Source organism: Mytilus galloprovincialis, chromosome 6 (genome assembly GCF_965363235.1).
Source record: "Mytilus galloprovincialis chromosome 6, xbMytGall1.hap1.1, whole genome shotgun sequence".
NCBI classification, from domain to species: domain Eukaryota; kingdom Metazoa; phylum Mollusca; class Bivalvia; order Mytilida; family Mytilidae; genus Mytilus; species Mytilus galloprovincialis.
In genome coordinates this window covers 83627134-83654849 of record NC_134843.1, presented here as the reverse complement: position 1 = coordinate 83654849, position 27716 = coordinate 83627134, and the positions used below count along the sequence as shown (strand labels likewise).

The 27716-nt window shown below is 33.2% G+C and overlaps 1 protein-coding gene across 1 annotated transcript; it reads right to left on the bottom strand.

Annotated features, from left to right (window-relative positions):
* Positions 1-8868: 8868 nt before the first annotated feature.
* LOC143080534 (uncharacterized) lies at positions 8869-25872 on the bottom strand. Its single transcript, XM_076256417.1, has 5 exons — positions 25658-25872; positions 23735-23876; positions 19440-19485; positions 18164-18250; positions 8869-9028 (listed from the first exon to the last, which is right to left on the bottom strand). The coding sequence occupies exons 1-5, from the start codon at positions 25808-25810 to the stop codon at positions 8929-8931; spliced, it is 528 nt and encodes a 175-aa protein (XP_076112532.1). The 5' UTR covers positions 25811-25872; the 3' UTR covers positions 8869-8928.
* Positions 25873-27716: the final 1844 nt, after the last annotated feature.

Genomic DNA, 27716 nt, shown 5'->3' with positions numbered 1-27716 from the left:
AAAATATTATCATTGAAATGATTTCATAAACAATCGTATAATACTAATATTATTATAATAGAAAATTAGTCTAATATATATATATTAGGTCTTGTCAAAACTTACATCGTGATTAGGCCACGTTGCCATGTTTGTTTTCTTTGATCACGTTGATGACTTAATTAATATCTCCACAATCTAGCTTTATCCTTAATTATCATACGAGTTACAATAAACGTGTCATATTTAATTGCAATACAAACAGTTAAATCTAATTGAAATATGTGCATGTGCAAAATAAGTGTCGAACATCGTCTACGTTTGAAAATTATTTGGTCGCCATTTTGTTTTATGTAACTTCGAAATTTTATCGAAACAAATAGCACGTATCCACTTTAACAGAGGGAAACAATGTTTAATTCTATGCTGCATTAAGGTAAGACAATTATTGAAAAGACATGCATCTAACAATTTTTCGATTTTCATCGTTTAAATCTTCAAAAATATATATTCCCATGTCGCCCCACGCTATCAATGTACATGTAAACTGCATGGTTGGTGCATGCAAATCTTTTTTTTAGTGTGAGATACTGTTTCTAATAAATATATTGAAGAACATGTGAACAAAGAAATTTCTAAAGTACAAAAAGACACCCTTTGATAAATATTTGAAATATTACTTTTTGATTTATAACTAAATGAATACCGGCATGTCGTGTCGTTGTGAACCTCCAACAGTGGCCGCCATTTTGAAAATATTGCTGAAGACTGCAAAAATAAGAACTTTTCAACCAAATTTCGAAGCAAAAAGTTTAATACCTGAACTGATATGGTTTGCGATTTCATTTAAATGAATATGTTTTCGATCTTTTTAGGGGTTGGGAGGATATAAGTAACAATAAATTAGTTGAGAAAATTGATTTTACAAAAAGGTCCCATTACAATTTTATCGAGAATTAACGAAGATGTCAACGGAGGCTGTGTGGCTATGTCACCTCAATTTTCAAACTTATTTCGAAGCACGAAATCATATTTCTGAACTGAAACTTAAAACATATTTAATTGTAAATAATTATTAACTGTAAAAGGCGGGGTTGGGAGGGAAAATATACATTATAACAAAAAAGTTATGACCGTTTTATCTATGTACCCCGTTCACTTTCATTGATAATCAATCGTCCATTCATGATATACAACTTGTTATGATATTGTAATTATTATGTTTATTTATGTTGGCCTAATTTGTGTTGTATGGCCTGATAGTTGTTTACCAAATAATCTTATAACTGTGCAGTTTAGGAATCGCTGGAACAATCACAGAATGATTGGAACTTTCTAGAATGATCCTTATAAAAGATGCGTAATTTAAACTTCTACGTTATTCCAGAAACTTCCGTTGTAACTTTCCAGGATTTTCGACAATGTTCCATTATAGAGTGTTCTAGAATTTTCCATGACAACACTATATATACAGACACTAAAGTTAAACTCTCATAATTAAACTTGGACATAGACATTGATAGACATTAGTATTCACAGCATTTGGATTGACATTTTTATTCTACAAACAACATCATACTGGATTATGACATTAGTAGTGAACGTAATATTCAAATTGGATTCCGAAAGATTTCCGGATACAGATAAAGATAACAGATTGGACTCATATTTTGACAGTTAAGTTAACAGTAATATTTGTGTAATACCTTTTGTAAACATTTGTATAATAAATCTTGTTAATTTTTATAATTGATTTGTGTCTTTTGTTGGCTACAATTTAAAGGCGATTTCTGGCCGTAACAGAAATTGGGGGCTCGGGATACTGAAAATATATTATTCAAAATTTATTCAATATTTTTATTATAACTAGCCAACAAAATTCTACAAAATGGCATTTGATGCCGGTAAATTTTTGAAAACGCCAGACCTGGAGAGTTTTGATAATTTAAAGAAAGACGAATTAGTGTTGCTTGCTAAACATCTGAAGTTAAATTTTAAAGTATCTATGAGAAAACAAATTATAAAAAATTTGGTTATAGACAAATTAGTTGACGCAGAAATTTTAGGTGAAGAGGCTCTTGAACTTAAGGTCGAAAATGTAGATGCCTTTAAATTAAAACAGCTTGAATTAGAACATGAATTTAAATTAAAACAAGCAGAACTGGAAATGAAGGAAAGGTTAGAAATGGAAAAGAAAGAAAAAGAAGATGAATTTAAATTAAAAGAACTGGAAATGAAGGAGAGGGAGAAAATAAAAGAACTTGAAATGAGAGAAAGGCTAGAGATGGAAAAACTGAAAATTGAAATAATTAAAGAAGAAAGCAACTCTAAAGGTCAGTCGAAATCAGATTGTTTTGATGCAGCAAAAAATATACGTTTGGTTCCCAGATTTTGTGAAAAAACAGTTGATAAATATTTTCCACAGTTTGAGAAAATTGCTCGTAATTTAAATTGGCCAAAGCCGTATTGGACTACAATGCTACAAAGTGTTTTCGAGGGTAAAGCCGCTGAAATATACTCTGCACTTCCATCAGAAAAAAGTTCCAATTATGACACGGTGAAACAGGAAGTTTTGAAAGCTTATGAGCTAGTACCAGAAGCATATAGACAGAAATTTAGATCTTATAAAAAGTTTGATTCACAAACCTATGTGGAATTTGCTCGGGAAAAAGAAGATCTATTTGATAAATGGCTTACTTCAAAGAAAACAGATAACAATTTTGATAACCTAAGACAATTGATGTTATTAGAAGAGTTCAAACAATGTGTTCATTTAGACTTAAAAACACATTTAGACGACAAAACTGTTGAGTCAATACATGATGCAGCTGTTATTTCAGATAATTATACTCTTTCACATAAAAGAAGTTTCAAGGGTCAAAATGTTAATACTTCCAGTGGAAATTACAAAAATCAAAGCACTGAGCATACTGATAGTAAGCCTGTTCCACAGAATAAGAGTCAGTCCAGTTATAATATGTCTAGTCCAAAATTTGATACTTTTGAGAAGAAGTCACTGACTTGTGCTTATTGTAAGAAGATTGGTCACCTGATGGCTGATTGTTTTAGACTCCAGAAGAAGAATGAACGAGATAATAAGCCGAAGACCAGTGCTTGTACGACACCTTATATTACCAGTACATTGGAATGCCCTGCGCGTCAGGCTTTTAAGTCCAGTTTTTGTGATTACATGGAGGAATACCAACCCTTTATGTCTGATGGGTTTGTTTCTATTGTTGATGATACCACTCTTCAGCCTATTAAGATTTTACGGGACACTGGAGCTTCTCAGTCTTTATTGTTAGAAGGTGTGTTGCCTTTGTCCGAGAAGACTTCTGTTGGTGCCTCCGTTTTGTTACAAGGCGTAGAGTTAGGTTGTATAGATGTTCCTCTCCATCGTATTTATCTGAAGTCAGATTTGATAACTGGACCAGTTGTTGTAGGTGTTCGTCCTAATCTCCCTGTTGAGGGTGTTACCTTATTGCTAGGAAATGATCTAGCTAGGAACAAAGTGGTTGCTGAACCAATTGTTACCAGTGAACCGGTGGTGGATGTTAAATCACCTGAAGATGATGCTGAATTGTATCCAGCTTGTGTTGTTACTAGGGCGATGGCTAGAAAACAACAAAATGAGATTTTGCAAGAAGACAAGTTTGATTACATGGACCTTTCTGACACTTTTATAGCTGACATTGAAGGTCCTGGTAGCTCAGAAAAGGCAATTACAAGACCACCTAATGTTAATAAGAATGTAATTATGCCATGGCCAGACGTAAACAGCCATTCATTAAACAGAAAGAACCTTTTGGAAGAACAAAATAAAGACCCTGAGGTTCTTCAGCTCAACCAGCGGGCTCAACCACAGGAGGAAGCAGACAAAGTGGCCGAATGCTATTACCATCAGGACGGCATTTTAATGAGGAAGTGGAGGCCTCCTGATGCTACCCCAGAAGAGGAATGGAGAGTGGTACACCAAGTGGTGGTGCCTAAAGTTTATAGGCAAGAAATTATTGGTCTTGCCCATGACACCCCCTTGGCTGGACACTTAGGTATAAGAAAGACTTGCCGTAAGATCTTGCAGCATTTCTACTGGCCAAGACTTAGAAATGATGTTGCAGAATACTGCAAATCCTGTCATATATGCCAGGTTGTTGGTAAGCCTAACCAGAAAATACCACCAGCACCACTTCTGCCTATTCCAGCCTTTGACGAACCTTTCAGCAGAGTTCTAATTGACTGCGTTGGACCTTTACCAAAGACCAAAACTGGAAATGCGTATTTATTGACAATCATGTGTACATCCACTCGCTTTCCTGAGGCTATTCCGCTAAGAAATATCAAGACACCTACTATTGTCAAAGCACTTATCAAATTTTTCACATTAGTAGGACTTCCTAAGTCTATACAGTCCGACCAGGGATCAAATTTCATGTCAGGTTTATTTCAGCAAGTCGTGTACCAGCTAGGAATTGCTCAGTATAGATCAAGTGCGTACCATCCAGAATCTCAAGGTGCCTTAGAACGTTTTCATCAAACATTGAAGAACATGATTAGAACTTTTTGTCTTCAATTTGACAGAGACTGGGATGATGGAGTTCACTTTCTACTTTTTGCAGTCCGAGAGGCTGTTCAAGAATCCCTTGGATTTAGTCCCTTTGAGTTGGTATTTGGCCATACTGTAAGGGGACCGTTAAAATTGATTAAGGAAAAGTGGCTTACTGAACATACTGACTTGAATCTTTTAGACTATGTATCTAGATTTAAAGAAAAATTATATACTGCTTGTCAAATTGCTCAGAAAAACTTAAAAAATGTACAGAACAAGATGAAAATATGGTATGATAAAGATGCCAGGGACAGAGTTTTTGAGCCTGGTGATAGGGTACTTGTATTTTTGCCAGTCCCTGGACATCCTTTACAGGCTAAATATTGTGGTCCTTATACAATAGAGAGTAAAATTAATGATTTGAATTATATTGTAAAAACTCCAGGTCGGCGCAAACAAAATAGAGTGTGTCATATTAATATGTTAAAACCATATTTTGAGCGTACTAATGTTCTATGTGATAGTAAACCAGTTGCCACTTTAGGCATGGTTAAATTTGAGAACAATCATGACAAACCAGATGTAATTGAACCACCTTTTAGTTCTAAAACTTTGGAAGAGACAGTTAGATTGAAAAATTCAGAAATTTTGTCAAATTTAGACTCAAAACTTGCACATCTGTCTTTTGATCATAGAGAAGAAATAAAAACTTTGGTATTTTCTTTTAAAAATCTTTTTCCAGATGTGCCAAACAAAACCACTGCTGTTTGTCATGATGTTGATGTAGGAGATGCTTCTCCAATTAAGCAACATCCTTACAGGCTCAATCCACTCAAACTTGAAGTTATGAGAAAAGAAATTAAATATATGCTTGACAATGATATTATTGAGCCGAGTAACAGTGAATGGAGCTCTCCTTGTCTCCTTGTGCCAAAACCAGATAAAACTTTTCGTTTCGTGACTGATTTCAGAAAAGTAAATTCAGTCTCAAAATCTGATTCCTATCCGATTCCAAGGATAGACGATTGTATTGACAATATTGGTCAAGCAAAATTTGTGAGCAAATTTGATTTATTGAAAGGTTATTGGCAAGTTCCATTGACACAGAGAGCTCGTGAAATATCAGCTTTTGTTACACCAGATGGCTTATTTCAATATACTGTAATGCCATTTGGCATGAAAAGTGCTCCAGCTACATTTCAAAGAATGATCAATAATGTTATAAAAGATTTAGACTGTTGTTATGCTTATATTGATGATCTTATTGTATGTAGTGATAGCTGGGAACAGCATGTAACACATTTGTATGATACTTTTGATAGATTGTCACATTCAAATTTGACTGTTAATCTTGGTAAAAGTGAATTTTGTCAGGCCACTGTTGATTATTTAGGGCATACAGTTGGCCAAGGTCAAGTAAAACCTATTATGGCTAAAGTGGAAGCTATTTCCAAATTTCCACCTCCTACAAATAGAAAACAACTTATGAGATATTTAGGCATGATAGGATTTTACAGGAAATTCTGTTCAAATTTTGCTACTGTTGTTCAACCATTGACTCATCTTTTACGAAAAGATTCTAAATTTATCTGGAGTGAAAATTGTCAAAAAGCTTTTGAAAATAGCAAATCACTTTTAATTAATAGTCCAGTTCTGATTACTCCAGACTTTGAAAAACAATTTAAACTTGCCGTTGATGCAAGCGATGTAGGAATTGGAGCTGTTTTATATCAAGAGACAGATGATAATGTTGAAAAACCTATATCATATTTTTCTAAGAAATTAGATAAACATCAGAAAAATTATTCAACTATTGAAAAAGAGTGTTTTGCAATGTTGTCAGCACTTCAACATTTTGATGTATATTTGAATCCCACTGTTTATCCTATTCTTGTTTATACTGATCATAATCCTCTCACCTTCATGCATAAAATGAGAAACAAGAATCAGAGGTTGACTAGGTGGAGTTTATTGTTACAGGAATATGATGTAATTGTAAAACATATTAAGGGTAAAGATAATGTAATAGCTGATGCTTTATCTAGACCTTATTAAATCACTTTGTATATATTATGTATTTTTGTTCATATTATTCATGATAAGTTTTTGTTACACTAAAACTTCTTTTAAGGGGGGAGGTGTTATGATATTGTAATTATTATGTTTATTTATGTTGGCCTAATTTGTGTTGTATGGCCTGATAGTTGTTTACCAAATAATCTTATAACTGTGCAGTTTAGGAATCACTGGAACAATCACAGAATGATTGGAACTTTCTAGAATGATCCTTATAAAAGATGCGTAATTTAAACTTCTACGTTATTCCAGAAACTTCCGTTGTAACTTTCCAGGATTTTCGACAATGTTCCATTATAGAGTGTTCTAGAATTTTCCATGACAACACTATATATACAGACACTAAAGTTAAACTCTCATAATTAAACTTGGACATAGACATTGATAGACATTAGTATTCACAGCATTTGGATTGACATTTTTATTCTACAAACAACATCATACTGGATTATGACATTAGTAGTGAACGTAATATTCAAATTGGATTCCGAAAGATTTCCGGATACAGATAAAGATAACAGATTGGACTCATATTTTGACAGTTAAGTTAACAGTAATATTTGTGTAATACCTTTTGTAAACATTTGTATAATAAATCTTGTTAATTTTTATAATTGATTTGTGTCTTTTGTTGGCTACAATTTAAAGGCGATTTCTGGCCGTAACAAACTTAAGGGAGCTACCATTCGATTTTTATGGGGGGGCTAGGATGAAATTTGAAAAAAATAGGCAGGACAGGAGTTTTGAGTAAAAAAAAAGGCAGGATGAGCATCTTGGCAAAAAAAAAAGTCAGGATATCATGACAATTTGGGTAAAAAAAGTCAGGATAAACTAGTAAAAAAAAAGGCAGGACCGAATAGAGTAAAAAATAAAAAGGCAGGACAGAGATTACAACTAAAAAAAAAAGCAGGACAAAATTTTTCATCCTAGCCCCCCCCCATAAAAATCAAATGGTAGCTCCCTAAGTGTAAAAGTCACGTGATGACCGATATAGTTGGATATGATGTTTGAATAATATCGGAGTGGCTACTTGTCCGGCCATTGCAATGCGCATGTCATATAATGTGAATTCAGGAGTGCGTGTAATATTATTTTATCTTCAGTAGCACCAAGGGGGCGCGTGTAATCCGATCACTGATTTTCAATTTTAATAGCATGGCTGAAAACGGCGATATCCGTGTGATAGTTGCCGCAGTACATTCAGTTTTACCTTTTAATGTTATCCTGGCTACAAACTAGTATCTTAAGTTAAAATCAGCGTGTGTAGCAGTATAAAATATATATCAACGATATTACTACTTTCGAGGTTAACACAATGTTCATTGCGACACCATGGATTCAGTTTCCCGCAATCCGTACCAATGTACCAATTTAACTTAGAAAAATAAAAAATTCTATTGATGAATGTATTTTCTCGATAAAAACTTACCATTTAAATTGCATAGTTAGGATTTTGCAATGTATATAGTGGGTTGAGACTGATTATATAGGTAACAAACCTATTTAAATTAAAGTCTGTTTTACGTATCAAAAATTGTGTAACTACATAAAATCTACGTGGTCAATCAGATCACATATTGTTACTTAATGATATTTGCTGTCTTGTAATGATTTATATGTATTGATCTCTGCTGTTTATCATTTGTCATGTTGTAAATATGTTTTTCGTTGCTATAGCATATATATGCTTTTTGCAATAAAGTATTCATTCATTCATTCATTCAGTTAAAATATTTATATTATTGGTGGTGGCACTATATATACTTTTAATTGTACCTATAGTAATATATAAACAAGCTCTACCCGCACTTCACAGTAGAAGGTTTTTTTCTCATTTTTTTTTTAATTTATTTATTTTCAAAAGTTGACAAGTTACTCATGAAAATAAGATTTCTGTGAGCTCATTTTAAGTCCCAGGAAATCGCGAGAATTCAGGATGTTGCACCATTCACTTCAGAGCTTCCAGACCCCTCGCATTATGACTTTCTTCCCCGGCATTGAGTTCTGAACTGAGAACATAATTATGTTGCCGGTTACTAAGAGTTTGGATTTTAATAAATTTTAATAAAATATATCAAGAAATATCAATACTTAATATCAATTATACAAATAACAGTAATGACATATTAAGATGCTTAAATTAAAGGGGATAAACAAATAACTGTAAAAAGTATACTGTAGTTTTTTTAAACAATCTTTGAACAATGATCGTTATAATTAATTCAGCTTAAACAAGCTGTAGTGAGTGTTCAGATGATTACATATTTATGAAAGTCGAGTTATCTCTCTTGCATAGCTGAGTACCAAACATTCACAATTTGTATACTCTAATGTTTACATCCTCCTCTTGCACATACTTCATTCAAAACCCTGTGGGCCTCCTTTACCCCTTTCGATGCTGCATGTGCTATAAGCTGATGTGATTCTCTGAAAATAACAAATACAAAGATACATGACATGCATTGAAATTCGTATAAATATTTTTTTTCGAAATCTATACTATTAAACGAGAAGACCTCATTTTGTGTGTCGCTCCTCTTCCTTCCACAGTTAATCAATCATCTTGCCTCTGTGTCCTATAGGTAACATGCATTTGTCATCCATTCTTATGATTATTCAGATTGAGTTAGTTTGGGAGAAAAACGACAAAAAAGGAGTCCGGATATGATTCCGTCATCGGACTAACTTTTAGTCATAGATAAGACTTCCGGTTTGAAACGTGCACAAATACAACCAATGGTATGATAGATAACAAAAATGAAAAAATAAATACGCCAATCAGAGCGTTCTTCATATCATGGGGTTTTGATCGCAAGAACCACAATTATTATACCTCCTTATAGAGAACAATAATTTTTCGCAACAATCTACATGTAAACTACGATTATACTACTTGAATATATAGAGACTCTGTATTCCTCTACTGTTTTCCTTGAATATTTACTTTTTAAGGGGTCATACCAGTTCCATATATATATTAAAAAAAAGTAAAAAGTGATACAAGTGCAACCAATCATATGATGGATAACAAAAATGAAAAATAAATAAGCCATTCAGAGCGTTCTCCATATCATGGTGTTTAGATCGCAAGAATCACAACTATTATACCTCCTTATAGAGGACAATTATTTTTCGCGTTTATGTACATGTAAACTACGATTATACTACTTTAATATATATAGAGACTCTCTGTATTCTCTCTACTGCTTTCTTTGAATGTTTACTATTTAAGGGGTCATACCACTTGCCTATATATTAAAATAAGTAGAACATGCTCAACTTCATCCAAAACTACCTCGACCAAAAACTTTAACCGGAAGCGGGACAAACGGGGCATAAATTGTTGAAAGAGAAAATAGTGATTTGGCAAAAATGAAAGTAAGGTAGAGATTAGAGGCAGGCAGGACCTTTTTCGAGGCGTCGGGATAGGTGTTTTTAAGCTCGGGATTTGGGGATTGATCCATACGGGATCCCGGAATATATTTTTCGATTTCGGGATTTCGGGATCAGGACCCCTCCGACCACCCCTCAAATAAGCCTTAGTCGGTCATTTATACATGATTCATATCCTACCACTGGCATGTAAATAAGGCTCTCAAAAGAAAAAGCACTGATAGGATTGTCCTAGAAGCATATCTTATTAGACTAATAATCGTCTATATATAAGATAAGATAAGATATTTAGATAAGATAAGATATTTTTATTTCCAATTATGGGCCCCAAAGGGCATAAACATTACAACATCAATATTTTTTTTATAATACAATACAAACAATGAGATAAAAAAAAAAAGTTAAACGAGAACTATTTAAGTGCTTAAAGAATACGTAGATAAAGAATCTATAGTATGTTGGTTTTTTTTAATACTAATGCATTTTATTACAAGTGTAGTTGATATAGATAACAAACAAGCAGCCCAAAAAGAAAAAAAAAAAGAAAAATAGATATCCACATATGTATAGTACACAAAAAGTTGGATCAATTAAATATATGAGGCTTGTACAGGGTATATTGGGATACGGGATATTTGCCATTTTAATTTTAGGGATACGGGATATTTGTCCTAAAAGTAAATGGGGTATGGGATATTGATGCATTTATAAGGATATTGAATTTTTAACATTTCACTTGATAAAATTGCCCCAAAAAGTTTAATATTAAAGGTCATTTTAGTGCTTTGTTGATTTGAATTGAGTTAATGGTCGTTTTATTTAAAAGTCATCCAAAGCCAGGCGAAAAGTATTAATCTATTTTCGATATTTATATGCTCATATGTACTGATAATTTTAAAAGTATTTGTTTTGCTTTCCATACTTTGTTCCTTATTGTAAATTTTCCGTTTTTGGATGGTGATGTTCCTTTGGCACTATCTTACAGTGTTTGTATATCACAACACCTCCGCTATGCCCTTGTCTGTTGTAACGTTTTGGATTTTAATGAACGAAATTTATGTATTACTGGTAAATTATTAAGTCAGTAAATTCTAGATTTGGTTTTGAAGTTTGGTTCTACCTGTAAAAAATTTATTTCAAACGGGATAGCACATCCTCATTTTTACGGAGATGTTGTCTACCGTGCCATTGGATGTTGGATGTGTAATGATTGATAATTTAGTCTCAGATGCATTACTTTTTATTAGTTGTAATTGGCTTTGAACTAGCTGTCAGTAACTGCAAGTACTCTCAGATCTGTACTTATATAGTGTCTTTTTGTTGATGGGATGTACAAGTACTCGGTCACGTCCACTCTCTGTTTTTGTTAGATGTATTTCTAGTTGTATCCATCTGATGAGTTAAGCCTTTTTCAACTGATTTGTATAATTCGTTCTTATGTTGTACTGTTACACCACTGTCCCAGGATAAGGGGAGGGTTGGGATCCCGCTGACATGTTTAGCCTCGCCACATTCTGTATGTATGTGCCTGTCCAAAGTCGGGAGTCTCTAATTCAGTGGTTGTCGTTTGTTGCTGTGTTACATATTTGTTTTTGTTCATTTTTTTATACATAAATTAGGCCGTTAGTTTTCTCGTTTGAATTGTTCTACATTTGTCATTTCGGGTCTTTTTATAGCTAACTATGAGGTATGAGCTTTGCTCATTGTTGAGGGTCGTACGGTGACCTATAGTTGTTAATTTATGTGTCACGTGGTCTCTTGTGAAGAGTTGTCTCATAGGCAATCATACCACATCTTTTTTTTATATTATATGCTCATATGCATTGATAATTTTCTTGAAATAATCATAGATTTTTGTTAGATGTATCCATCTGATGAGTTAAGCCTTATTGTTGTCAATGTTTTCATTTGTTTTGATGCTTTATATGATTACAGGATATTTTATAGTGTTTTACCTCTTATTTTTTACGTGGCGTGGCGAGGATCGTCAGAGGTCTCCACGTTTCACAGATTATTCTGATGTGCAACGGCTGTTTTGCCAGACAAGCTGGGGCCGAGGGACGTCAGAGCACGTCCCATATCAAAAAGTAGATATTTCGCTGTATAAACTATGTTAATAACGAATAATTACTAAATAATCAATGTAAATTAATATATTTTCTTTCTATTACTGGTGTTGTGAGGAAGGAAATTAAAAAAAAAGTAACAAAAATATTGGGATCTATGTAATTCATAAAGTTCAAGATCACAGAGTCAAATGTTGTGTTATTTCTTTGCAAAACAAGGGCTGTTCAAATTTTGCCTGCTGTAAAAATATTGCAACAGTTAAGTGTAATGTAGGTACATTAGCAGAAAGCTTTCTTGTGTTAAATTTTGAGTTATTGAACTTGCATGCTCAATATCCACTTTTTGATATGGACGTGCTCTGACGTCCACAGTCTGAGCTTGTCTGGCAAAACAGCCGTTGGATGTCATAGCAATCTTGAACAAGAGACAGGGTTGCGTCCTTCTGTTCTTTCCAAAATAGGTTAACGTGTAGGATGAAGTTTGTTATCAATGAAAGAAGAATGCTATCAAAATTATATTTTACAGTCATATGCATCACGGTTTGAACAATTAAAAAAAAAGTCTGAAATTAGACCCCTTACACTAAATTTATCGTTTAACATCACATAAAAGAGATTGTTATACAAGGCTCTAAGATGGAACACTTCTTCTTTTGGACACATACATTGGATATTCTTATTTAACACTAGAAATATGCACTAAATTTTCTTTAACACAGTTTGTTTTCCCAGAGTCAAAATTATCGACGTTGTGATGATAAGGAAAACTAGAGGCTCTAAAGAGCCTGTGTCGCTCACCTTGGTCTATGTGAATATTAAACAAAGGAAGCAGATGGATTCATGACAAAATTGTGTTTTGGTGATGGTGATGTGTTTGTACGTCTTACTTTACTGAACATTATTGCTGCTTACAGTTACATGTATCTCTATCTATAATGAACTTGGCCCAGTAGTTTCAGTGGAAAATGTTAGTAAAAATTTACAAATTTTATAAAAATTGTTAAAAATTGACTATAAAGGACAATAACTCCTTAGGGGGTCAATTGATCATTTCAGTCATGTTGACTTATTTGTAAATCTTACTTTGCTGTACATTATTGCTGTTTAAAGTTTATCTCTATCTATAATAATATTCAAGATAATAACCCAAAACAGTAAAATTTCCTTAAAATTACCAATTTAGGGGCAGCAATCCAACAACGGGTTGTCCGATTCATCTCACAATTTCAGGGCAGATAGATTTTGACCTGATAAACAATTTTACCCAATGTCAGATTTGCTCTAAATGCTTTGGTTTTTGAGTTGTAAGCCAAAAAACTGCATTTTACCCCTATGTTCTATTTTTAACCATGGCGGCCATCTTGGTTGGATGGCCGGGTCACCGGACACATTCTTTAAACTAGATAACCCAAAGATGATTGTGGCCAAGTTTGGATTAATTTGGTCCAGTAGTTTCAGAGAAGAAGATTTTTGTAAAAGATTACTAAGATTTACGAAAAATGGTTAAAAATTGACTATAAAGGGCAATAACTCCTAAAGGGGTCAACTGACCATTTCGGTCATGTTGACTTATTTGTAAATCTAACTTTGCTGAACATTATTGCTGTAAACAGTTTATCTCTATCTATAATAATATTCAAGATAATAACCAAAAACAGTAAAATTTCCTTAAAATTAACAATTCAGGGGCAGCAACCCAACAACGGGTTGTCTGATTCATCTGAAAATTTCAGGGCAGATAGATCTTGACCTGATAAACAATTTTATCCTATCAGATTTGCTCTAAATGCTTTGGTTTTTGAGTTATAAGCCAAAAACTGCATTTTACCCCTATGTTCTTTTTTAGCCATGGCGGCCATCTTGGTTGGATGGCCGGGTCACCGGACACCTTTTTTAAACTAGATACCCCAAAGATGATTGTGGCCAAGTTTGGTTTAATTTGGCCCAGTAGTTTCAGAGGAGAAGATTTTTGTAAAAGATTACTAAGATTTACGAAAAATGGTTAAAAATTGACTATAAAGGGCAATAACTCCTAAAGGGGTCAACTGACCATTTCGGTCACGTTGACCTATTTGTAAATCTTTCTTTGCTGAACATTATTGCTGTTTATAGTTTATCTCTATCTATAATAATATTCAAGATAATAACCAAAAACAGCAAAATTTCCTTAAAATTACCAATTCAGGGGCAGCAACCCAACAACGAGTTGTCTGATTCATCTGAAAATTTCAGGGCAGATAGATCTTGACCTGATAAACAATTTTACCCCTATGTCAGATTTGCTCTTAATGCTTTGGTTTTTGAGTTAAAAGCCAAAAACTGCATTTTACCCCTATGTTCTATTTTTAGCCATGGTGGCCATCTTGGTTGGTTGGCTTGGTTTTTTAAACTAGATACCCCAATGATGATTGTGACCAAGTTTGGTTAAATTTGGCCCAGTAGTTTCAGAGGAGAAGATTTTTGTAAAAGTTAACGACGACGGACGACGGACGCCAAGTGATGAGAAAAGCTCACTTGGCCCTTCGGCCCAGGTGAGCTAAAAATGGGCTTGGGATTGAATTTATAATGATTTTTTGGGATATTTCAAAATAGTTTTAGGGATATGGGATATTTGTAAAAAATATTTATTGGGATATTAGGGGTAAACATTATAGGGATACGGGATATTGGGATAAAAACTTAATGGGATATGGGATATTGATACCCCCCCCCCCCCCCCCCCAACAAGCCTCATATATAATAACTAGCCAAAAAGAAAGTAGAAATTAAACATGTCCATGACTCATCCTGTGTCAGCAGCAAATAGGAAAGCATTATGGTTTCCTAAAGGCAGCTGACACCAGGGGACGATACCTTATGGGCCATAGGCATGTAAAATGTGTGTAAATGTCTCTTTCCTACCTGTATCAAAAGCAAACAAGGAAGCATCATAGGTAACTTGAATGCAGTTGATACCAGGGGACGATGCCTCAAGGATATAAGTGAACATTTGAATAAATAATATATCTTAACAATTATTTTTTTTTTTAATCGGCTAGTATGTTTGTGATATTCAGATGAATATAATTTTCTATGTCCAATCAAATGTATATACACACATAGATTTCCTTTAACTAATCTTCACTAAGGAAGATGTTTGTATATAAAATTACATATTATTTTAAGTAACTCAACATTTTCTACACTAAATAACCAGATAATTTTGCTTTGACTGTTCATATGATTAAAATAAGAATTATATTGTGCAATACTAGCTAACATACAATTTCTATCATCCTCAAATTTGTTACAATCAAATAGAAAATGAGCCTCATCTTCGACAGTATTGGAAGAACATTTATTACATATTCTGTTAATTCGGGGAATACCCTGATATCTACCTAATTCTATTTGTAATCTATGAGAAGATACACGTAATTTAGTAAAACTTCTTCTAAGTTCAAAATTCTTGATCAATGTTAGATATTTTTCAAAACCAAAATTTGTTTTATATAAAAGGTAGGTTTTCAGTTTACTGTCTGAAAATTTATCTATTTGTTTTTTCCAACAGCTAATAAACAATATTGATAGCTTGGTTTGTATATATTTCTTAAATTTGTATAAGGATTCACAAAATGGAGCATTTATGGCATTTGTATAGTCAATACCAAGTATTTTAAAAACAACATTTATTGAACCATACCATGATGTTATATTCATGTGATGTAGTGTCTTTGATTGTGTATATGCCTCTTTTAATAGAGGAAAATTATTACCTAAATTCTCTAATCTATACCAGTACAATAACATTCCTTTTATAATATTAAAATATATTGGAAATCTTCCAAGTTCAGATAACACTGCAGCATTTGTTGTTTTCTTGTGTACCCCAAGTATAAATTTACAAAATTTTATATGAAGTTTCTCACAGGGTAAACCTGAATATAATTTTTCAAAAGATATATCTTCCTTCTTACATTTTGAGGAAAGAGAATTAAACATCCCCCATATTTCGCTACCATATAATAAAATAGGTTTTACAGTGTGGTCAAAAACATGAATACTTGTTTTTACATCAGGATTAAGTGATAAAAGATCTTTCCTTAATTTGAAATGAGCTTTCAGGGATTTTTTGTATAGTTCATTTTGAGCATAACTGAATGAACCAGATGAGCTTAAATATAAACCTAGGTATTTGTATTTTGAAACACATTCCAGATTTATATTCTGAAATGTGAATATCTGTTTTACATGTCTGCCTGCCTTGCTGAAAATCAGCACCTTTGTCTTATTAGTATTCACATTGAGACACCAATCTTTGCAAAATTTATCAAGCATTCCCAGCTTTTCTCGTAGTCCTTCAGCTGATGTAGATAATAAAACAATATCATCAGCATACATTAAACAATGTAGATCTTTGTCATTGACATTAACTGGGTCTCTAGTATCTGACAAATATCTGGGCAAATCATTTATGAATATCTTGAATAAATTCGGACTGAGGTTGTCACCTTGTTTGACTCCAATATCTAATGGGAAAAAATCACTTACTTGATTTTGAATTTTGACACATGATTTGCTAATTTCATACATACTTTTAATAATGTTATAAAAATAAGACCCAGCCCCAATATCTAGTAGTTTAATCTTGATCCCTGTATGTATAACAGTATCAAAAGCCTTCTGAAAATCAACAAAACAGGCAAACAGTCTACCTTTTTTGAATTACAGTATTTGTTAATAAGACAGTTTAAAATAAACATATGATCTGCAGTTCTGGCTTTCCTTGTGAATCCAATTTGACTATCATGTATAATATTATGTTCCTGAAGAAATTTGTCCAGTCTTAGACTTAATATTCTATTAAAAAGCTTTCCAATTGCACTTGTTATTGTTATTCCTCTATAATTGTTAGGGTCACTTGTATCGTTGCTTTTAAAAATTGGTGTAATATAACCTTCAGCCCAAGATGTTGGGTATATACCTGAAGACAGACAAGTATTAAACATCTGTTGAAAACTTTTTAAAAGGAAAGTCTGTCCATTCTTTATCATATTATTACTAATGTTATCCAAGCCTGATGATTTATTGCATTTTAAGTGTGAAATGGCTTTGGATATTTCAGACTCAGTGATAAAGGAGTCCAACTCGTTGAAACATTTTGAGTTTTCTAACTGTTTCAGTTTTTCACATAGCTCTGTATATCTACTTTGAAATTCACCTTTCAGTTGTGACAACTTTTGGAAATGTGATATCAAAGTTGATGGTTGTACTCCACATTTTTTTTTAGTTTCATTTTTTTCCTGTAGTTCATTAATTAAGTTCCAATACAGTTTTGGATTCTCTTCGTGCAAGGAGTCCAGCTGACTAATCAATGATTGTTTGTATTGTTTGTATTTATATTTCCTTAGTTTGGAGTATTCACGATTCAGTTTATAAAAGTGATTTTTGATAATTGGATCATATGGAAATCTTGAATAAATTTTTCCATAATTAAGCAAGTTAGTTCGAGCTTGTTGTAAACTTGCGTCAAACCACTTTTTGTTTTATAAGCAGTTACATTTATTTCATATTTGAAACGGTGCAAATTTTTAATTTGATTGGACTTAAAATTACCAAAAGAAACATTGTAGCAAAGGGGAAGAATAATTGTGGTCTGAGGCCAGACACACGAAAATAATTGAATTTAACAGAAAGGAAACAAATATCGGACTTTGGAAAAAGGGACAGGGAAAAAGGGAGAAAGCTTTTGATACCTTTTATGAAATTCTCCATACATAATATCTTTTACAAAAAATCATCCTACAACAGTTCGCAAGCTGTATATGCCCGCGATTTCGCGGGTGTGTTCTAGTTATAATAAATTAGGGACTGGATAGCCTTAGGGAGGGGATAGTTCTGCCCCCCCTCCCATTATTGACCATTATTCTCTTTTCTCTAAACTGTAAACACCACCCATATCATCATAGATGGATCGGTAGGAATATATCTTTTTAATGAGCACGCACCATACACCAGTAAAAGTTTATATATTATAGCAAATGAATCAGTAAAAGCTACTTACAAGAAGATTATTGTATCAGTGTTTAGACCTGATTAATTATTTTTTTTCTCTTTTTCTTACCCTGGTTTCAGTCCAGTTTTGTAGCCCTTCATGTGGCCAATAGCTAAATTATAAGATGCGTGTGGATGTCCTTGGTCCGAAGCTTTTCTATTGAAAAAAAAACAGAATATATCATACCAACAGTATATTGTTGTATTCAAATAAAATATTGGGAATATATAAACTGACAGAATACTAAACATCAATATCATATAAGTGGACCATAATTCGCTTTTAAATTGGTTTACATTTATATAGAGAGAATTGTGTTTTCTTTATTGACAATAAAGCCACGTTGTCGATATCATATACAACAACCGATCGACGTCTTTATGAAAGGACTACATAAGAGATGTAGCCGGCTTTACGATCAATAATACAGCAACACAAAGACAAAAAGACATATATGTTAATCTCTTAAAGACTGACTCGTCCCAAGTCAAACAAATGGGGAATATATTTTAGGGAAATCAAACGATCAATCATATATAATATTAAGTAAAATTGCTTTGTTAATCATAATCTTAGTTTAATATGTAAAATCCTGCATTGAATGTTTTAAGGATTATTTCAAAAGTTCAGTGTAGGATAAAAAAAAAAAACTTAATTCACATAGTTTTTTCATTGACTCCCCCCCCCCTTTTTTCACCCCTTCTGAACTAATTTTGGTGGAAATTGATCTACCAATATAGATATATGTAAAAAACAAACAAAACTTGCAGCAATTTTAACCCCCCCTTTCCCCAACCCCAAACTATTTGAATAAAGTGTGTTATCCTACAATGAACTTTTGATGTCAGAACAACTTTGACCACTTGGCCATCGAGGACGCACGACCAATAGTATGTTTCAATTCAGATTATCTTTTTCAACTGATTTTTATAGTTAGTTCTTATGGTGTACTGTTACACCACTGTCCCAGATTAGGGGAGGGTTGCGATCCCGCTAACCCGTTTTACCCCGCCACATTCTTTATGTATGTGCCTGTCCCAAGTCAGGAGCCTGTAATTCCGTGGTTGTCGTTTGTCTATGTATTACATATTTGTTTTTCGTTCATTTTTTTGTTCTTAAATTAGGTCGTTAGTTTTCTCGTTTTAACTATATAGTTGTTAATTTCTGTGCCATGTTGGTCTCTAGTGGAGAGTTGTCTCATTGGCAATCATACCACATCTTCTTTTTTATATCTATCTTCTAGCATATATACTGACTGCTACCAATTATATATAACTTTTTGGAAAACACGCAGTATTATACATTTGTATTAACATTTCACATGCAGTAATATTTATATACTTACTTAAACCATTCCATAGCTTTGCCTTCGTGTTTGTCAACCCCTTTCCCTGTTGAAAGAAAAAAATATACCAAACACGAGGCTCTCTTGAGGATAGGTCACTCACCTGGCAACATAGCAGCAATAATAAAAATAATAAAAATCTTTCTCCAATGTTTTTTTTTCTTTACTTTTTTCACTTCACATGTTCGTCTATACAACTCGTTAAACCGTGTTTCAAGGACAACTGTCCAAGGAGTGATCAGATAATTTCGTTCAAATGAGGACTTTGGTGGAATATTATCCAATGACCATATTTCTTCTTCAATTTTAACTGTTCCTCGAGCTCTTTAGACAAATGATAAAACCGTAAAGCAAAGGGATAATAACTCTTCGAATCGTTAAACGAGTTCTGTAGATCATATAGTGCTTATAATTTGAATTATCATATACTTAGACTTAATAACATATGATTTTTACCGTATGATAATAGTATTAAATTAAAGTATTTTCTATATTTTTCGAATTGGTGCTTAGCGGGCTGATATGAAAAGTTTATCACATGCTTCGATTGTTATCACATGCCTTTCCGTAACGTTATCACATGGCATTCCGGTGATACTCGGCAAATTCCGGAAAATACACCTTAATGCTACGTTTTCAGTGAAAAACATTACAAAGTAGTGTACAAAACAATTATATGAATGCTGGAAAGTATATTGTGTAAAATAATTAAATTAAATTAAAAAAAAATATTAAATAAATGCATTTTTTAAGTTTTTCTGAAACATAATTTAGAAAGTTACTTTAAAAAAAGTTGACTTTTCCAAACAATTTTCATTATGTATATTGTTGAATTATTTTTTTGTGGATTCGTCCATATTAAAATGCTTTTTTTTCTCTCTGTTGAGGCATATGATAGAAAGATTTCTTATTGAATGTATCAAATTTTGGGTCCGACGTCCGTGAACTTTTTACTCTTTCAAGATCTTTTCGGAAACCACGTAGAAGGATCAATATATGAATCTGTTATTTTTCTCTACTGTTGAAGCATATGATAAAAAGATCATAACATGTCATTTTTCATATCGCATGTATTATCAGCCCTCGGTCAATATCAGCCCTCGAGCCATGCGGCTCTTGGGCTGATATTGAACCTAGGGCTGATAATACATGCGATATGAAAAATGCCATGTAATAATCTGATATTATATATTTTTGCGCTATACTTATAATTTTCAAGATATTAGCCTATTATTATAGCTACTCAAAAAGTGAAAATTTAGGAAAATGCATTTCAGGTTCAATAATTAATTGTATATTCAGGCGATTTCGTCCCACGGCAAATTTCCGACGGTAGATGTTGAATGTTTGATCCCTATATTTATATATGTTCTATATTAGCAACAATCGACCATTTCTGTAATTTACATTTTTCATCTATACATGTTGACGACGGACCGACGGGCAGTCGGACATCGGTATACTGACGTATGACATTTGAAAAATATCACGCTTTTAGCGCAAACAATATTTTTTCAAGGGGACACTCAGGAACTCACGAAAACCACGAGGTCATGCTTGAAAATAGTTTCGATCCATCAGGTTTCAAAAGTGGGTGCTTCTTGTTAGAGTCTTGTTACCACTATCAGAGGATACTCTACCCAAAAAAAAGCCAAACGCACTGCAGTCCTTACAGAAGATAGAATTGTAACGTACGGCTTGGTTTATAAATACGTGCAAACTTAACCGTTGTTACTAAGTCGGGATATGAGATCGTTCATATTCAATATTAAGGGTTTCTTCATTTGGATGTGCACATTCTATGAGGACCATTAACATGGTCGAGATTCAAAGTGAGGGTTGAGATATAATTAAACAAACCATACTTTAATAATCCCGTGATAAATTCATGTGTCGATCGATCTCAAGTGAAGTGTGAACCCTCGGACGTCAGTTTTGTTTTGTACATCATATAATCATTATTGTATTTGGAGAATTTGTCGTTGAATGCAGATCCGTTTGTTAGTTTCTATTCAAGTTTATCCACATATTTTGCATTCAAAAGTATTGATATTGTTGAAGATTTTATAAAGACATATTTGGGACCCTTTATAGTAGCTTGCTGTTCGGTGTGAACCAAGGCTCCGTGTTGAATTCCACACCTTGACCTATAATGGTTTACTTTTATAATTGTCAGTGTATATAAAGTGCGAATCCAGCGAGTTCATTTTCACTATCATATGCCAGTATGTTTATTGTAAAATAAAGGATCATGGGAAAACTGTATTTGTTTACGTTTCGAAAATACCAAAATAATTGATTTGAAGTTAAGTTTCAACATATTTTCATTGTGATAATGTACAAACTTATCATTAAAATTCAAATAAGTGTTATAAAAGCAACATAATATAGCATATCGATTATTGAAAGCGATCCATTTTAACTATAGATGCGATGAATTATCACTATTAGTGCAATCATTTCTGATGTAGAATTTTCGAAGATGCGAGGAATTTTTATTGTAGATTTCTGTGATAAATGAGACATCAAGAGAAAGAGAAAGAATCATTTTATTTCGACGATATCAAGATTTTTTTTTTTGGATTTTTTCAATGTGAAGATATTACAAACGCCATAGCATATATATACGGTGGTATTGGATTATTTAAATTCTAACTTCGCCAGTATTTCTCACAGACAATCCTTATAATGTTTAAAGGACAAACGTAATTGAAGACTCATGGGTGCAGTGGCGGATCCAGGGGGAGGGTTCCGGGGATTGGAACCCCCTTTTTTTGACGATCAATGCATTTGAATGGGGACATATAGTTTGAACCCCGTCCCCTTTTGTCCTTGGTTAGGACCCCCCTTTTTTAAATGGCTGGATCCGCCCCTGGTGGCTGTTATCTGCTCTTTGGTTGGGTTGTTGTCTCTTGGACATATTCCCCATTTCCATCCTCTATTTTTTTTAAATTCATCCGGTATTATGAAAACGAACATTTGTAGTGTACTATAGCTAAGACTCTCAAACATTAACTAAAACTACGGATTAACTGGTTAATTGGTCGAACGACTATCCGAGTAACCGGTTAGGCAAAATTGTACGATTTGACAACACTCATATTAAGCCCATAATAAATATATTAGAAAAGTAGTGTGTTTTTTTTTATACCGTTCCGTTTCGGTTTGAGCCATAGATACTGAGATATAAGAAGATGTCATATGTGACAATGAGACAACTCTCCATCCGAGTCACAATTTATAAAAGTAGAACCATTACAGGTCAAAATACGGTCTTCAACATGGAGTCTTGGATCACACCGAACAGCAAGTTATAAAGGGCCCAGTGTAAAACCTTTCAAACGGGAAACCAACGGTTTAATCTATACCAAGATGTACGTAATTAGTGATGAAGTGTCATGGAAAAGAAAATAAATAAAACCAAGGATAATGGTCCTTCAATTTATAAGAAATTACATGGAATACATTTGAAATAAATGTTATTTCTATTGAATTTATTAGAGTGTTAAATCAAACTTTCCTCCGCAAGTTAAACTTTATCAAATCCCGCTTCACTTACTTTATCTATTGTTTGAGCAAGTCGGCTAAATTAAGGCTTTAATAGATAAAGAAAATTAAAATTCATATAGTGAAAATGCACCGCATATACAATACTAATGAATCGCTTTACAGTGAAAATGAAAGTATAGTATCATTATTCGACAGTAAACATGCATGACTCGCATAAAGAAAGCATCATAGTGGAATTTAGTTCAATATAAAGAAACCGAATGACAAAACCTATTCTACGTAGTACAACTTTAATGATTGAGTTGAAATGAATATATTTCTGCAACAACATCTTACCTGCTAGTTTTAAATCACCTGCACGATCTGTTCGTGAAAAGTCCTAAATATTCACCTATTTCGGTATATATTTCACAGCTGGATGGCTTTAGGCGCGATAAAACCCCGTTCGCATCTCTTATATTGTCTTACTATTATTATTTATTTCTAAACATATACATTTGAACTAATTTTCTTCATTTTCTTCAAAAATAAAAAATAAATCGTCTATTTAATCGTTTATTTATCATTCTACATCAGAAATGCATGGCATATACAGTGAAAATGATATTTTAGGATCCGCACTGTACATACACTGATTGTGACTTGCATGGATGAAGAGTTGCCTCATTGGCACTCATACCACGTCTTCCTATATATCTTTAATATATTTTCGTTTATCTCATTAGGTTGCAATATCATTATCTCCTGTTATCTATATATATTAATCCCTAGAAATTTGTTCATACCATGAAGATATCGTTGTCCGACTTGATGTTGAGCTTGTGGATACCCCAGCCATCCATATGCATAAGTGACGTGGAAATGCAGGTGATCGAAATAATAGTACGCATAAAGTGCAAACAGTAAAGTCCCAATCACCACCATTGCCTGTAAATAGAAATATGTTTTAAAAGAAACACTATAAACTCTTGAAAAGGTAAAATTGAGACTGAAACAAAAATCTTTGGTAACCAAAACAAGATCCAAAAGTTTTTAAAGACAAGACAACAAACTTAAAAATGAAGCGAACACGAACCCGTGAAATAAATGGGTTGATCTCCGAGGTAGCTTATAATGCTCTGCGCAATGCTTGGTTAACGCGTGCTCCTGAGATAAAAGAGGGGCGAAAGATACCAGAGAGACAGACAAACTAATAGGTCGAATATAAACTGACAACGACATTGCTAAAAATGAAAAAGACAAACAGACAAATAATAGAACACAAGACACAATATAGGAAACTAAAGACTAAGCAACACGAATCCCACCAAAAACTGGGAGTGGTATTAGGTGCTCCGGAAGGGTAAGCAGATCCTGCTTCACATCTGTGAAACGGTTATTCCATAACGGTCAACCAACTTATCATGGCTTCCGTAAAATTTACGAAGGGATGATTTCAACTTCACCATTTGGAACTATTGGCCTTATAATTCGATGGGATAGAACTTTAACATAGTCACCATTTTTTAAATTATTTATTGAGAGAACATCATCTATATAGCGAAAAGTAAGGTTAAAGGATGTTGCTAACTTCTTATCTTTCTTCCCAAGAGGTTCCTGTATGAAGTCAGCATCATAGTAATAAAGAAACAAGTCGGCAAGGAGAGGGGCACAGTTAGTTCCCATTGGAACATACCTACCGTCTTTTCAAAAAGACGTCCTCCAAACGTAACAAATATGTTGTCAATCAAGAAATCAGCATATTGCTAATGTCAGTTTCAGGGAATTTTTTTGTTTGAATCAGTGCAATCCTTTACAAAGTAGGATTTATCCCTCCCTAAGACAGGATACTTGTATCTACGTGGACCTTTTTTTTTTTATGAAACAAAGCAATACCAACTCTTTCAATTTGTCTTTTAGTTTAGAAAAGGGAATATTGAGGTAAAAGAGTAGAAAAGTCAATGGCAAATGTTTTAATACTATTGCAAGATGAATAAGTCTTATATTGTATGTACTCTAAAAGATCTTTGTTTTTTTTTTTTTTTTGTATCCACATCTGATTCACGTCACCTCAGAAGAATAGGCAGTTTCACAATAACTTTGAAGCCCGGTATTGCTAGCTGATAAATTAGATGTTAATAATTTAGAAAGAAGTTTCGTGGAGCACTTGGAAGACCCAGCAATATATCATTGTTTTTAAGGCCACTTATGTAGTTTAGGTGTCCAATACAGTGATGGGAGATCCAGTTCTTCATCTCTGGATGAAATTCCAAAGGAACATTACATAGAACAGACCTATGATTATCCAGGATTTCCTCTTTGGTAGCTAAGTGTCGTAAGGGAGTTTCCAAATAAGTTGTCAATACCTAATTCATTTATCAAGCAGTTTTGTGTTAACAAATACGTGGATAAAAATCCTTTTCGGAAACTGTTTTGAGATTGCATTTTATAAAATAGTCAGTGATAAATCCCTTCCTCAACTTGAACAAGACCCTGTACCCCAGACTATTAATCTTTAAAAAGTTTCAGTGTGGTACAGGATTGGATTGAGACCGATATGTATATGTTACTTAGCGTGTTACAATAACGATTATTGTGATAAAAAAAGATAGAGATCGAGCATGGTTGTTGAAAATAGTGAAAGTTGCCAAGCAAGTAAATAAGTAATAATACACTGTCACTATAAGTCACTATTCAATATTATGGACATTAATAAATACTTGTAGTACCTCAATAATTCTAACATAGAGCGGGTCCGGCTTCTTTTTTCTGGCTAAATAAACTTTTCCTCCATAAGGTAACGATGGATCCCACTCAGGGTCTTCATTTTCTGGTTGAATTAAACGTTGTCTAACTCCGGACGTTCTCAGACTTTCAGCCATGTTTCCTTCAAGTTTCAGCAACAAATTCTTTCAGCGCCATCTATCGATTGTTGTATTAGTTGTCAAGACGACGTCATTCAGGCACCTGTTTTTATTGGAATTTTAATGCACTGATCAATGACAATAAATAACAATGTATAATTTATTTACAATATTATTGATTAATGGTTTTTGCCCGTTATTTTCATCAGCTTTTTCCTCTACTGTAACATGTGCAAAAGCCAATAGTTTTATCTTAAAAATATTTAAAGTTAGTCTAAATAATTATGTCGTAACTTTTTTACGGCTTTTTGTAAAAAAAAACTAACTTAAAAGGGACGCCTTTGTCGTAGGAAGTCGTGTAACAGAAAAATCAAAAATAGCCTTTCTAGACGGCATTATTTGAAATAATATTTAAAGGTATACATAACATTGAATATTGAGGGTGTGTATGCGGTTTAAATAATGGCCGGTTTCGGGTGGGGAATGGACAATAAAATAATGGGGTGCTTACTAATGATTAATGAAAAATATACTGATTAAGAAAAGATCAATTAACGTCTTGTATACCGATATCAAGTAATTAAATTACATTACATTATTTAAAAAAAAAACAGCGAAATATAGTCTTAAAAATTAATATGAAAAATTATTTTTTAGCTAATATAGTTTCAATCCCAGTAATGTCATACAGACAGTTGAGGGACAGCACATATAAACTGCTACTACTTCCTATTATTTGGTATACGGGGATGTGCCAAAAATATGGGTCATAATTTTGCGAGATTTTATATAAAAATGACCCTCCTTTTTAATGACATCCTATATTAAAATGCATTTACGTTTGATAACTGTATATTGATTTGGGGTATGATCTACATATCATATATAAATATGCTATTCAGAATCCATGCGTATATATAACGATAAAATATATGTGCACCAAACGATGTCAATTCATATATAAAAACTTAAGGGTAGCTGGTATATTTATGAATAATGAGTGATGATGAGTTAGTGCTTATATAAGCATGGGTCATATTTTAAATATTGTATATAAGTATAGGTCATTCTTTCTTAAATATTTATATAACTATAGGTACTGAATTTCAGTGAATGTTATATTAAAATGGGTACGTTTTTTAAGGCAAAAATGGCACATCCCTACCAAAAAGATATTGAAGTTACCCCCCGTGACTACATGTTGTTATGAGGTTGCATGTATGCATGGATATAAGGGCAAGACAAAATAACTAGATTAAAAATCAGGTATGTTAAAACATGAGAAAAAACTTATAAGTTAACAACACTCTGTCTTGCCTTAGACCCCGTTCACACTAGGACATTTAAAGCGATTTAAACCAGATTGGTTCACTTTAGATCGATTTAAGAGATAATGTGAACGCTTTAAATCGGTCTGAACTAAAACACCAAAAGAGGTAGTTTAGTTTGAATTGATCTGAAGTAAACCGATCTTACTTTAAATGTGAACGCGTAGATCGGTTTAAACTAGTACGATTGAATCGAAAATAATGTTTGTGCATGTAAAGCGGCAAATCTATATCATTGGTTCATTGTTAAGCCCATATTTCTCTGTTAACAGACCTTTGTGTACATGGACGTTTTATAAAACAAAATGAAAACATGTATCGACGTAGCATGAATTTGCGAAATCTGTGTCTTCTTTTCTTATGTTAATTTTTTCTTTTCACTGAGGAACCACAGTATTTCGTCATGTTTTAACTGCGTTGCTGCATTTTTTTTTAATTAAAGAAACTAAACTTCAATAATACCAGTATCAAAATTTAAACTTGTGATTCAAGAGAAACAATAACTTTCAAGTGTTTGTATCAGTATATCAACACATTAATTTGATAAAATTTGATAAAGGTCAGATCGATTGTGGAGTGTGAACGCACTGGTTCAG

What these genes read in the sequence shown, in the direction of transcription:
- LOC143080534 (XM_076256417.1), bottom strand. Translation starts at nt 25,810, where the DNA reads ATGGCTGAAAGTCTGAGAACGTCCGGAGTTAGACAACGTTTAATTCAA. An exon ending in CGGACAACGATATCTTCATG is followed by an intron (nt 19,486 to 23,734) that starts GTATGAACAAAT and finishes TTCTTTCAACAG; the next exon opens with GGAAAGGGGTTGACAAACAC. An exon ending in AAAGCTATGGAATGGTTTAA is followed by an intron (nt 18,251 to 19,439) that starts GTAAGTATATAA and finishes TTTTTTCAATAG; the next exon opens with AAAAGCTTCGGACCAAGGAC.